The sequence below is a fragment of the Artemia sp. Qi Xiang Cuo genome, chromosome 12 (assembly GCF_049724085.1).
Source record: "Artemia sp. Qi Xiang Cuo chromosome 12, ASM4972408v1, whole genome shotgun sequence".
Lineage (NCBI taxonomy): Eukaryota > Metazoa > Arthropoda > Branchiopoda > Anostraca > Artemiidae > Artemia > Artemia sp. Qi Xiang Cuo.
In genome coordinates this window covers 32,440,056-32,454,668 of record NC_142805.1, presented here as the reverse complement: position 1 = coordinate 32,454,668, position 14,613 = coordinate 32,440,056, and the positions used below count along the sequence as shown (strand labels likewise).

General features: G+C 37.4%; 1 protein-coding gene across 1 annotated transcript in view; it reads left to right on the top strand.

The window, feature by feature from the left end:
• The first annotated feature begins 9,077 nt into the window (after positions 1-9,077).
• LOC148946026 (uncharacterized) overlaps positions 9,078-14,613 on the top strand; it is an 83,230-nt gene continuing 77,694 nt past the window's right edge. Inside the window, exon 1 of the mRNA XM_089097793.1 lies at positions 9,078-9,266. Within this exon, the coding sequence (XP_088953919.1) occupies positions 9,192-9,266 (75 nt within the window). The 5' untranslated portion in view covers positions 9,078-9,191. The remainder of the gene's footprint in view (positions 9,267-14,613) is intronic.

Below are 14,613 nucleotides of genomic sequence, written 5' to 3'. Positions count from 1 at the left end.
ATATATATATATATATATATATATAAACATATATAAACATATATATATATATATATATATATATATATATATATATATATATATATATATATATATATATATATATATATATATATAAACATATATAAACATATATATATATATATATATATATATATATATATATATATATATATATATATATAAACATATATAAACATATATAAACATATATATATATATATATATATATATATATATATATATATATATATCGGCGCGTACAAACAAATCCTCTCATTTGATCTGCCATCAGCGGTCCAATTACCCTGGAGCACGTATTTTGGCAGAAACTTTCTCAAAATGCCTTTGAAACCAACTCGAGACTTCGAAACCTACTTGTAATTCCTATAAACATCTGAACTAATTTTACGCGCCGATAAATATATATATATATATATATATATATATATATATATATATATATATATATATATATATATATAGATATATATATCAGCGTGTACAAACAGCTCCTCTTATTTGATCCGCAATCAGAGGTCCAATTACCCTGGAACCTGTATTTTGGCAGAAACTTTCTCAAAATGCCTTTGAAACCAACTTTAGACTTCAAAACCTACTTTTAATTCCTAAAAACATCTAATAATAAGATTGCACTACTAATTAACGATTTTCATGTATGTATTGGAGTAAATTAATTTAAAAGTAGTTTCTTCAAAATTAGTGTTCCAACGTTGAAGCCAAGTTTCGTGTTCAAGAGAAATCTGACTTGTCTACCCGTGAAAAGATCTAATGCCGCTTATGTTTTTAAGTTCTTCGGAGCACTTGCACCTCGGTCCGGGTTTTTATAATGGGTGAGATAGGGAATGATCATACTGCTAATTCTATAAACTTTGGTTTTCCCAATTATTTTGATCAAATAAAAGGTAAACAAAAAATCGCGAAGAAAGGAAACGAGGACAATTAACAGCCAGTGAAAAAATTGAAAAAATTATGCAAATATTTCGGTCAAGACTTCCGCTTGACCGTCCTCAGTGCAGAATAAAACTGATAAAAATATAAAAACCAAACCTTAAAATAAAAACACCAAACTAAAATTGGACGACCCTTTCCTAGTAACGGTGAAAGGGTAACTGAATAAAAATCACAAGTCTAAATGGCATTTCAGAATTACGCAAAATGAAAGTCTGAAATGCCATTTAGACTTGTGTTTTTTATTCAGTTACCCTTTCACCGTTACTAGGAAAGGGTCGTCCAATTTTAGTTTGGTGTTTTTATTTTAAGGTTTGGTTTTTATATTTTTATCAGTTTTATTCTGCACTGAGGACGGTCAAGCGGAGGTCTTGACCGAAATATTTGCATAATTTTTTCAATTTTTTCACTGGCTGTTAATTGTCCTCGTTTCCTTTCATCGCGATTTTTTGTTTATCATGATTAGCCAGTGTGGTCCTAGAAATTATTTACAAATAAAAGGTAAACTTAATTTGCAGAAGTATCGTCCCCTTAACCAAGAAGAGGACTGTGCTCTAATGCGCCACGGTGCCAAGTACTTAAAGGTATCTGATAAGCCGTTATACCTTTACCTCATTCCGAAACCTCGAGTTTTTACATGTCTGTTCAACATTCTTTTGAAGGAGTCAGCGGAGGGATTTGCAGGAATAATATCCCCAGGAAGATCGTTCCAGATAGAAGCGCAACGCTGGATGAAGCTGTTACTCAAGTATTTGGTTCTTGGCGTGTCTTTCTTCAGATAATTGGACCGAGCTGTGTGCCTTCGTGTCTGCCTTGACGGCTGGACTAGGGGGGGTACAATGTGAGAGAGCTCGTCTGAAGGAGGCGAATTTATGTGCTTGTAGAAAACAGCTTTTGACACAACATCAAACTTTTCATTTAGAGGCTGAAGCGATTCATGTGTGGAGGCGCAGCCCGCAATACTTGCCCTATTCTGGATCTTCTGAAGTGGTACTAACACTGTTTTCGGAGCACCAGCATATAGCGGGAAGCCATATTCAACTGTGGATCTGATGCGGGACTTGTAGAGTGGGATAATCGAGCTGTAAGAAGGTTTTTGCAGCGAAGAGTAACTCCCTGCTTTCCTGCACAGGAGATTGTCACCCAGTCAAGGTGGTTATTCCAAGAGAGACCGGTGGAGAAGTGAATCCCCAATAGACGATGCTCGTCGACTCTTTTTATAGTTTCATTTTTGAAAATCAAGCTGTGGTGTTCAAGTGACATCTTTGATTGGGTAATAAGAAGCTCCTTTGTTTTTGATACATTGAAGCTGATCATCCATGCCTTAGACCACTTTTTCATTTTAAAAAGATCCATCTGCAGTGAAAGGGAGGCTTGTGTTGGGTCTTTATGTTTTGGGAAGGCTGAGTGTGTCGTGGTATCGTCGGAAAAGTAATGCATAGGCTTGCGAGGTTGTCTTCTATGTTGCTTATGTAAAAAAAAAAATGACCTGGAACGGTCCTTGGACTGTCCTCTCCGTAACGGGACATGAAACCAAGTTTTTAGTACCGTCAAACGCATCGTAAGCCTTGGTGCATCGTAATTATTGGTGCATCAACTAGAGAAAATGTCAACCCCTCATTGAAAAGACGATCAAGGCAAATTTTTAAAGTGGTGATCCTAATCCCTTAGCGAAGAAGATAAACGTGCTCTATCAATCTACTTTTATTTGCACTTCCCTCTCCGTAGCAGACATGAAGCCGAATTTTTCCTGTCCCCAAATGCTTCAAAAGAAGATAATAGGTACATCAACTAGCAAAAGAGGAATTTTTCCTAATTGGTACCACATTACTAAAGCTATCACCCATCAAAAGTTATAAACGGTGCATCGCATGAATGAATTTTTATAGGAGGAACGGGTCTCATGTACTTTGATCAGCTCATCAAGAACTATTGATCAGCGTTGAAAAAATAATCTATCTGTTTGGTTTGAAAGTACATTTTCCTACCCTGGGTCAATTTTCTAATACCATTATTTAGAAAGGAGTGAAGGGAAAGCTCTAATTTCTTGGCGATTGGGCCAGGTAACCATTCCACGTCTTAAGTGCTTTTTTTTAGTCTAACCTTGACTTGAAGCTTGTGTCTGCATGCTAGAATGGAGCTTTCCAGTCGAAAGCAGAAAAATTGCTTAGTGGAAGGAAGGCTTAGGTGAATGAAATCAGATATTCCTCCCTGATATAGAATATAAAAATCAACTTCAAGTCTCACGCTCTAGGCTATGACCCAATCACTAGCGAAAACCATCTTTTTTGGCCCCAGGCAAGAACTGTACGCAACATTGTAAAATGTAATACCGCATTCATCAATCTGGTCTAAGGTTTACATTTGCCATATAAAATCGCGGAGGTAAGACTCACTAGTTTCTAGCAATAAGCCGGAATCAGTGAGTTAAAGAAAAAAAAACACTGAAAAACAAGTTTTTTTTTTCCTGGAACGCGATATTTATGAGTAAAACGCTATTTCAATTTTATGTAAATTACTTTATCTTAAAAGGATCTCAAAAAGGATTTTGAAAGAGCTTCATTTAATCTTTGGACCAAAATACACCAGACGTTCCATTCATAATGCAATGAAACTTCACTAATGCCTGTTTTGAAACCTTCTTATTTATAACGTGTTTCCAGTCAACGCCACCAAGCCATTCTTTTGATTTTTTAAAAAAAAATTATTGTGGAGACTCTTTATGCCTGTTTGATGTTTTCAATTGTATGCGAAGTCGTTAGTTTTGCTATGGTGAAATGAGTCGTCGATTGTGTTATAAGTTTAAAAATCATCATTCAGTAAAATTGAAGCGCCGGCTGTCCTAGTTAACAGAAAACGTACAGGATTTAATCCGTGAGATAGTGAGAATTTTAAATACTTTAAAAACGCTATTCTAATTTGATCTGTGGATAATAGTTTCATTAAATCAATGCTAACATTACCAATCGCTGTACGAGGAGAATAAGACTAGCTAGTTTATCTGATATATTTTGAAAATAATTTTTCAACTCTGTCTGGTTATAAGACGGACTACGACAAATAACTACTATTGAAAAGCACAGAGTAGTATTTAAGAAAAATTTTAATTGATCCGAATGGTATATCAGTATTTATTGGCAACCAGTTTAGCTATGTGATGGCTGGTATGCAATCTATTTTAAAATCCCTAAGAAACCTTGTTTTCGTCGATCCGGATCTGTGACGAAAAGTTGATAATTTTCGACATGTTATTTTCCAACTGAAATATCATCTAAAAAAATGTCATATAGGCCTACAATTGTCCAATATCTATATATGAAGCCGTTGGACTTGTTTAAATTACACCCCGTGCAGTCCTCTAATCAGTCCTGGCACTTCCAAGACATTATTTAAATTTTCTCTCATCAGGCATAAAGCTTTAATGCTTGTTTATTGGAACATTAAGGTTGCTATAATTACGTGCAGTATCCCTAAACATATTGGCTTTACAACTGAGTGAAGTAAGGTAAAATGTTGGTCAAATTCTTTTAACCTTGATGATGGAACTTCACAATTATCAGTGTCCATAATCGAAATTTACTCTCGCATCAGGAGAATGCCCCAAAAGCCCATTAAACCATACTAAAACAATATAAATGGGTACGAATGAAAAAAGAATAGAAGTCAAGCATAATTTGAGAAATGTTTACTTGTTTACTGGTTAAGATATTCACAATGTGATCTCAATGATTTCTTATTACTGACATAGATTGGTACAATTTGTCTACAATGGGCAAACTCAAGAATCCTTAAATAAAAACTTATGTCTATATTAAGTGCCGTTTTAGAATTCCATTTAACGTGTTTTGATTCTGGACTGCTGTTTCTTAGTAATAACAATAATTGGGCCTATTCATAAGAGAAATACATACATCAATAACAATGCATAGGCACTTTTGACCTGTAAGTGAAAAGCCTGTATGGCAACGTTATCTACAGATTTGTAATCAATAAACTCATAACCTCTTGAATACCAAAATAGTTGAAAATTCAGTTCCATTTTTAAAAGATATATTTAGTTAACTGTTATTTAGTGCAGTTATTCTGCATTGCGATCCTGAGAACTATTAATTATTAACAGTCCCTAAAAAATCAAAAGTTGACGAAACTGCAAACATGGTCGGTATAAGCAAAGTTGGCGAAGGGAGGAGATGGAAGAGAATCGGCTCAAGAACCGACTTTGGGCTCTAAAATAATACAAATCACTTTTTGACTCTGATTTTAATAAGGTATGACATTTCCACAATTTGCAAATATATTGCCATATTACTATCAAGCTTATAACTTCATAATCATAAATCTGTAACTACCAGCAATGATGGAAATCAAACACTGATGATCAAATATATACTTAGTTTTTTTTTTATTAAGTCATTTAGCTAGCGATCTTGAAGAATTTCGATTGTTAACATCTAACCATTTTGGACCAATCTTTAAATAAACCATGAATAATCATGTTTTGAGAAGATAAAACATGGTCTCTATGTATTAAGTTAGGAAGGGGGAGTTGCAAGAGAATTAGTTCAAGAGCCCAACTTTGGGCCCTGCAATAATACAAATTCTTTCGTGACTCTGATTTTGATACGGTGTGACATTTCCACAGTTTGCGAAACGTGTAATGTAGTTTCGGAAATTTGGATGATTATATCACAAGTATCAGGTTTGTAATTATCATTTTTAAAATAATTTTTTTAATAAGATTTTTTAAATAATTAACACTTAACCAAGAAGCCCTGCCAAAATCCACTCTTGTTAATGCCAAAACCACATATATAGTAAAATTCTAAATTGATAGAGTGTTAAATGATAGAGTAAACGACACAGCATTCTCGCGGGATTCTGATCAATGGACAATTCTTCTGGGCTTGGTATGTTTTGACGGGTGTCTTCGGGCTGAAAACACCCTTCCTAGCTAATTTATCTACTATGGGCTGCCTCCCCGTAGTAGCATGATATTTGTAGGCATGAGTATATGATGAGTCGGAGGTAATAGGCATGAGATTGTCTGTGTAGGATTTCGATTCTTGTTGATAGAAGAACATCGCCAAGTGCTGTTGTCACAACCATGTTGTGACTAAGATTGGCCCAGGATTGCACAAAGCCTCCATTCATGGAGGTCCCAGGGACTTCTTGCTGTCCGGTTCTAAGCCGGCTTAAGCATTTCGGTGTAGACTTGAGAATATATGTGATCCCCGTCTTGCACTGGTATCCGGGATCATTGTTTTTCCTGAGACCAAAATAATTTCAGGGATTTAAAGAACATGTAAATTGGAACTTGTAATGTTACAACGTTTGACAGCAATGTTCTTTTTTAATCTAATGATGAGATTGCTCAGTCTTTGCTCAAGGCACTGGATTTCAAGTTAATTGAGTGTTTCTTGGCAGGAAATATCACAACATCCCAGAATAATCCTAACTGCCCTTTTCTGCACTGACTCTAGATCGTGCATTAGGCGATCAGTATGTAATACGGAAAGGCCCCACAGAGGACATGCATACTCTAAGACTGGCCACATATAGCAAAGGTAGGCGCGGAGGAAACTTTTGACATCACAACCGAAACGACGCATTTTAAACAGTGTTTGAATGGAAATGTTACCCTTCCTAATTGCACTTTCGACATCTGCGGCAAAAGAACAGTCTTTGGAGAAAGTGACTCCCATTATTTTCACTTCAGACACAACAGGAAATGGAACTTCAGGGGAGGGGGGGGGGGCAAAGTCTCTTTTTAGAGGTTTCCACTGGAGAATTTTTGACTTGATAGTATTAATGGTTAGTTGGATTCCTACACTGGAAATTTAGCTCATCGACAATGTCACTAGCAAACAGCGCTACAGGATTATTGCCTTCAAATAGATAAGCAAGCATGAGAGGTAAGTTATCCACAAATTTGTACCTGTCATCATGCTCGCTCAGGATGTAGCTAATCATACCGAGAATCTGTGACACAACCTGCTACGGTAAACAACACTATTTCTATTCAAAAAAGGTAAGCTCATAGCTCCCTGCCTAGAGCTTTTATATACAGGAATCAATACGGCAGGCCTATTTTTCTGTGTAGACAAGTCGGGAAATTTAAACTTTAGTTTTAACTTTTGATATAGATCTCTAGGTGCTATGACATTAGGTCTGGACAGACTACGAGTACTTAGAAGGAGCACCGCATGTATGCAAGAGTTAAAGATAATAACAGATTTGAGTGACAAAACGATTCTAAATGCAGTTGTTTGCTATTTTTAAATGAATACAGTTGATCAGGAAAATAGTATCTGTTAAGAGATTCTCTTGTAAAAAGAACTGAATTTCAGCAATGGACAGCCGAAGATATCTATTTGCCATGATCAAACTATTTCTTAAGAAATTACAGCTCCAAAAGCAAGCTCAGCAGAGTTTACTACAGACAGTGCATAGGTTGTAAGGAGGGGGGAGGCAGGCTGGTACACAAGCAACACCGTCGAAGTATTACCCGCATTTATTTATCCTTGGCCGCCCGCGGCATTCTATTCATTGGTATGCTGACACTAACGATAAAGAGTAGTTGAAACAAATTCAGAATTGTTTTGGATGTCTGTCTATATTTGTCAAATCCCAAGACGATCAGTGAGATCTTAGAATTGCACATGTTTGTGAGCTTTAAGGAAAACTGAACTTTTGACGTCTAGCTACTCAACGAATTCTCGACAAGGCGTCGCAGCCAAATATATGGAGCAGTGTAACCAGTCAACTGTTTTCCTCTATGGAAAGCGTTAGGGTGATTTGCCGTATTAAACGATGTCACTAATTTTCAGGGCTTACCATCTTTTCTCTTTTAATTAATTCTTTTTCCAAGAGTGAAAAAACTACGCTGTTGTCTGAAGCTTAGCACTACGAATGACCGAAATACAATTTTTCTGGATCTGAATTTACAGGAATAAAGATAAATGTGGTTCAATTGGTTTCCGCTACTTGGGTGTTGTGCTTCATTGTAAGTTCACTTGATTTCCACCCACTTCTGCATTTAGTGGCAGAAATTTTATGTTGTCAGACTAAACGAAACCAGTATTTGAATTTGCCTTGGTGTCACTATCTTGAAGAGCTTGCCAAGGCCAAACCGAGCGGCCCCAAAGTCGGAAACAGTCCTTAAATATAGCCTGGCGTTTGAACTGTTTAAGGGAATATGAAGCTGGGTGATAGGAACAAACAGAACGATAAATGACCAATTAGCAAAAATAAAATCCCCCTTTCCGTTTTTTTTCTGTAGTAGCCTTTGTTGAAATCTTGAATGTGCTAGTATTGTTAAGTTTTTAATATTTTAGACTCATAAGCTTTGTAAAGTTTAACCTGTTTTTTCTAATATTTAATGGACGTGCTTCTGCTAAATTTATCTTTTTCTGATGAATGAATGCGACCAAGAGTTTATAGAGAAATAAAAACAAGTTACTACCCCTGAGGGTTGGGGCCTGAAAGTATTCATACAGCATGGAATCTACAAAATTATAAAACTGAGTGTGGACATTGACAATCAAATAAGAAAGGAAGTTTGCATTCTGTGGTCAATGTTTAACTGTTTGTTTTTGTCACGCAAAAGAGTAAATTACTTTTTGGAAACCTAAACCTTCTATGGCTGACTCAAAATCTGTAGCAACGGCCAATTTCGTTGCGTGATTGCTGTGATTTTCGTTCAGAGATTCCTATGGTCGTTATTCATTCTATTTAAGACTAAATTTTTTAACCCGCAATGGCCTTTAAGGTGCATATCTAACTTGGAATTTTCTGTCAAATAAAACTTGAGTTTATTTGACAATATAAACCGTTTAATCCTTATGCATTCTCTGTGAAACATATTAATTATTCGCCTCATGACTGTTGTGAAGTGCCGTGAGCATAAAGATTAAAAGAAAATAGAGGCTGGATTATCGGTGGTTCTAGCTGTTTATTCTATACTAAAGATTTAGTGTAACTCGGATTTTAAGCTGAAATCTGATCACTAAATTTTACAAAAAATTGGCTCTATTTTTTTGGATATGAGTGCCAGATATTTAACCTACTTTTCAGAAGATACCAAAACAATCTTTTGAAAAGCGATATTTATAAGAAAATCCGAGAAAACCAGGCGTAGCCTATTTTAAATTTACGCAAGGCTGAATTTTACTGGCGTAGGACTTTCAACTTTGGCTAATGCTGCTTTTAGGGCCACAGCAATGGACTCAAGCTATAGGCCTATGGAGTTGAATTCAGAAGGAAAGCAGACAAGATTCGCTACAGAGCAAGACAGGGTATGTCTGGGATTGAAATATAGCAAATTTTATTGAAATGGGAGTTATTCTAGCCTGTAAGCTAGCAATTAATGCAAAATCACTGGGCATGGGCGTAGGGAGGGGGCGGCTGCCCCCCTAGGTCTTCAAATTTGCATTAGATATGGCTGGAAAAGCAGATGGTTGGAAAAGCAGATGATAAAAGGCCCTCCATCCCACTATCAACTGCCCCCCCCCCCCTGGACAATATGCTGCCTATACCTATGTCACTGGGCCCAGTTCACAGTGACATTCCACATTAACATCATTGACATGGAGCAGAACAGATCCAGCATTTACCTTATTTTGCTCAAAAGTGTGAATTAAGTTAGGCTAGTCTACTTTATCCTTAGCCTAGCCTACTCCATGCCTGTCTACCTTAGTCTTGCCCTAGAATGGATGGTAAACTAGCCTATCCATCAACAAGTGAAATGAGTCATTTTTATACAATTTTGAAAAAAGTTATGCCAGCTTTACCCCTCACAGAGACAATCTGCCTTGGCTTTACTCTATTTAGCCATGGCTCTCAAGTTTTTATTCCCTTCTACCTGTGCCTCATTTTCAATGAGGTACAGACAGGGGCACAGCTAAGGGGGGCCCTCAAAGTTTTGGCATGCAGTGTTGACACCTTGAAATTTAGCTTATGTTCTTAGTTAAATTTAGCTAATGTGTCTGCATCTGCTGATACACTGGATAATTTTGTCTGAACATTATTTATATCCCCCCTCCAAACCCAATGCTCAAGCTGAACACCTAGATACAGGGGTTTGAGCTGATTAATTTTGTTTAGGCCTGTATCAAATACAAAAATAGTGCAACTTTGCACCAAGGCTCCAATTCTGTTTGAGTACTATAATAACAAAGAGTAGCTGGCCTATCAATCAATTCTCCATCCAGCACTGCTTCTAAACATTACCTTAAATCACATGTCCAGCAAGATGAGGTGGTGTTGAGCCTCCTGTAGAAATCTTGCTGTTGGTGTTTCAAGGTTATGATTTGACATACCAGTTCAGCCTCCATTCAGCATTGGCCCAGTCTTGATCAACTCCTTTCTTGAAGGCATCTAGAGTTTTAGATTGGATGTTGGCTTCTGATAGGCTGTTCCAGAGTGGGATGGAATGGACTGAGAAGAACTGTTGGCGCTCTTGCTTGATGAAACAGGGGGCCTGCAGCTTCTTGGTGTGTCCTCTTGTGGTAGTTGAGAAGGATGGGGAAAAGACATGACTTAATAGGTCATTTTCTAGCAACTTACAAGTTGCTATTACATCTCCTCTTTTCCTACAGTATGGTATACTAAGGTAGGGAGTTTGAGTAAGGTGAGATGTTCCTTGTAAGATTTGTCTTGGAATGCAAAGATAAGCTTAGTTGCTCTTCTTTGGACACTCTCAAGTACTTTCACATCCATCTTATAGTACAAAGAGGCTAAGATCATGCCAAATTCCAGGTGAGGACAGACCATGGCTTTGTACAGTTTTGTAATCACTCCTGACTTCCTAGTGGTAAATGTTTGCTTTATGAGGCCAAGGGCTTGGTTTGCTTTTGCAAATTGAGCTTGTTTGTGGCAGTGAAACTTCAGCTCACTGTCAACAATAACCCCCAGGTCCTTCTCCTCACTGACTGCCTCAAGCTGGGTGTCTCCTATATGATATGCAAGTTTTGGATTATTGCATCCAAGATGTAGAACTTTACATTTTAAGGCATTGAACTGTAGACACCAATCCAATGACCATCTAGATAGTCTGTCCAGATCTTCTTGCATAGTTGATAGATTTAGGTTGTTCTGGGCCAGTCCTAGGAGCTTGCAGTCATCAGCATATAGTATCAAAGGATTATTCATGTCTGTAGTACAGTCATTGATGTACATGCTGAATAATGTGGTCCCCAGGATGGTGCCCTTTGATACTCCATAGGTTACTCGTAGCAGTTCAGAATAGACAGCATTGTCATTGCAGTTGTACACCAACACCCTCTGAACCCAGCCAGTTGGAACGGCTTCTATCCAAACTACTGTATCTTCATGTACTCCATTAGCCTTTAATTTCAAAATTAGTATTTTGTGTTTAACTTAGTCAAAGGCTTTAGCTTGGTCGAGCAATATGATATCCATAAGCTGACCAGTATCCAAGAGTCTAGTCACAAAATCATATGACTCAATTAGATTAGTATCAATTGAATGGCCTTTTCGAAAACCATATTGGCTTTTGATAGGCAATTGGTTTTTCTCAAGGTGGGACCAGTGCATTGTTTATGATGCCATCAAGTACTCTACATACAACTGATGTGAGACTTATAGGCTGATAATTACAAGCAAGATACTTTTTCCCTTTCTTGAGTTTTGGCTTGATTTTGGATTGTTTCCAATCATTTGGAAGTATTTTGGACGTGAGAGACATCTTAAGCATTATAGCAATAGGTTCGGCAAAGTATTTAGCAGTCTCTTTTAGCAGTCTTGAGCGTAGGTTATCGGGTCCAGCAGCTTTGTTAGCCTCAAGTTATTTTAGCCTCTTCTTAGCCTCTATATTATTTATATTATAGAGGGTCTATATTATTAGCCTCTTTTTTAGCCTCTATACAAATATTTGGCATGACCATTGGTTCTGGGATCAGTTTTTCTGGTAGAGGAGGTGGTATGTTGGGTAGGGCAGAGAAATTGGTACTAAAATTGGAATTCAGGAGTTATGCTTTTTCTTTTGTACCTGAAGCTTATTTACCATCCTCTCTCATTAAATCTGGGATATCTTGTCTAGACAGGTTAGCTGTAGAGACATGTTGCCAAAACATCTTTGGGTTCTGTTTTGAGTTAGCTGCAATTGCATCTTTGTGGTCCCTCATAACCTTCTAAGTCAAATTTCTTAGTCTGTTTCTACATTTCTTAAACCTGTCATGGTGGTTATCACTTTTACATTTTACTTACTTGGCCCAAGCTCTTTTTTTTTTCTTCATTGCTATTTTTACTTCTTTTGGCAGGTATGGGAGTGTTTTAGGTGGTAGACACCAATATTCTTGGGTATTTTTCTTTTCAGCATCTAAGACTGTTACCTTAAATGTTTCCCAGCTTTTCTCAATGTCCCCACTATTGACTATATCCTCCCATGTAATCCTGGATAGGTCCTGCCTTATCTTCTCATAGTCTGTAAAGGATTTATTTATCATATTCTCCTTCTTATTGTTTATCTGTATCTCAGTCAAGATACAGACAAGGTCACTGCTTCTGAGAGCAGGATGGTAAGAAATAGAGAGAACTCGTTCAGGATCATTTGTGATAACCAAGTCAAGTAAGGGGGGTTGTTGTTGGTGCCTGAATTGTGTTGGTTGGTCAACAATCTGTATCAGTAGGTTGACAGAAAGGGAATTTGCTGTGACACAGGATGGGCTACTTTCAGGGGGGTATACTATTCCTTCAGCCAAATTAACATCAGGCATATTCAAATCTCCAAACAAAAAGACAGTTGAGTACTCATTGGAACTCATTTTAGACACCAGGTCAGATATGGATAGAAGTGAAATAAATTGATCAGGGGCTGATGGACTTTGGTAAATTACACCTATCATAAATGATTCAGATCCTACATGGAGTTTCAAACAAACATTTTCAACCCAACTACTAGCTTAGTGGAAATAATAAGAGGGTAACTCACAGTTTTAGCTTTCAGTCCAGTTCTGCAGTATATTGCTACTCCTCTTCAACATTCAGTGTTATCCAAATTGCTACTCAAGTTGAATCCGGGGATTTGAATGTGAGATTCCTCCAGCTTGTACACTGAGTTTTTTGGGCAAATTTCACAAACACAAATAATGTCCACATTAAGATCAAAACAAAAAGCTTTCAGTTCAGCAAGTTTTGGGGAAAAGAGTATCAAAATGTGTTTAAAGCACACAAAATAATTTTTTGGATTTGTTTATCTTTGTAGCACTGTTGTGAATACCAGGAATTTCATTTTTAGAAATGATTTCGCTTTCACTGTCCGAATTGGCACTTAGAAAAACGTCATTGGTCGATTCTAGTCATTCTGCGCTTTTATAACTTGTTGAGTCCGTGGAACTTCCAATGCTCTTTTGCTCCCTATTTACACTGTTTATTTGAGGCTGTTCAAAGTTTAGTGCTTCATCTGTTGTGATTGCACAGGGACCGGTAATCCCAAAGGTGTCCTGTTTTTTAAAACAATGACCCTATTTCCAATTCCTAGATTAAGCTCGCCTGCAGCAGCATGTCTTTTTATCTCATCCACTAGTTCCTTTCTTTTCTGGCGGTCCTCTTTGGAGGTATCTGCATAAAAGGCTATGTTGCCTTTTATGGTGTGAGATAGCTTAAGGATTTCTGCCTTCTGCTTACTTGAACTAATAGAAAACAATATGGGATCAGGCCTTGCAGCGGCAGGGGTTCTAGAATCTGTGGAGTTTTGAGCTTTTGGTAAGCGTCGAATGTTCATAATGCTGTCCACATCGACCTTGAATTCATTTTTTAGGAATTTTCGTATGAATTGTTTATCGTCTGCTTGAGGTGGTACGCCATACGCAATAAGGTTCAGGCGGCTGTTGTATCTGTCTTGTTCCTGCCTGACAATTGTATGAACATCGGTTTCTAATTTCTCAGCAACAACATGACCTGCTATGTCTGCGGCTTCAGATATGGCCACTTTTGTCTTGACACTCTCGTCAAGATTTTGAATTTCTGCTTTAACAGAGTCCAAAGACGCGCTCATGTCCTGTTTGAGTGAGCCAAACATATCCTGCATTTCGTCTCAGTGCTCATTCAATGCGGTTTTTAGAAGATCTTGAACACTTTGTTTGGCACTACCAGCCTTACACATGGGGCACACCCAAACACTTCCAAGTCTAAGATTCATTTTGGTAAAAATGTCATATTCCATGTCTGACATCAAGAGGCACTCGGCGCAGAGCCACTTGTCATTGCCTAGTGGCTGCTAGGCTACCTTGACAATTAGATCCTAGTTCCTGGTAAAAGTCTAGGTAAAAGTTCTGTTAAGCAGATCTTCTAAAGGAAACATGCTTGTAAATAAAAAGTAAAAAAGAAATAAAGTAGTATCATCAGGTCAGTAGTAGATCCAGGGGGAGGGGGGCACATGACCCGCCCCCCCCTAACATAGTATAAAGTAGTGTAGTTTACTTAATTAATACAAGACTATGTTAATTAAACTTGCTCCTAATGCACATTTTTTGGATCAACCTATTTTGCACCCCCCCCCCCTAAAAAAATCCTGGATCCACCCCTGCATCAGGTTCCTTATTTTATGTTTTTTTTTCAATATAAGCCTAGCCTAATACCTAAGTACTGTCTTCATTGTGGCTTTTTAGACAAAGTTGGTTG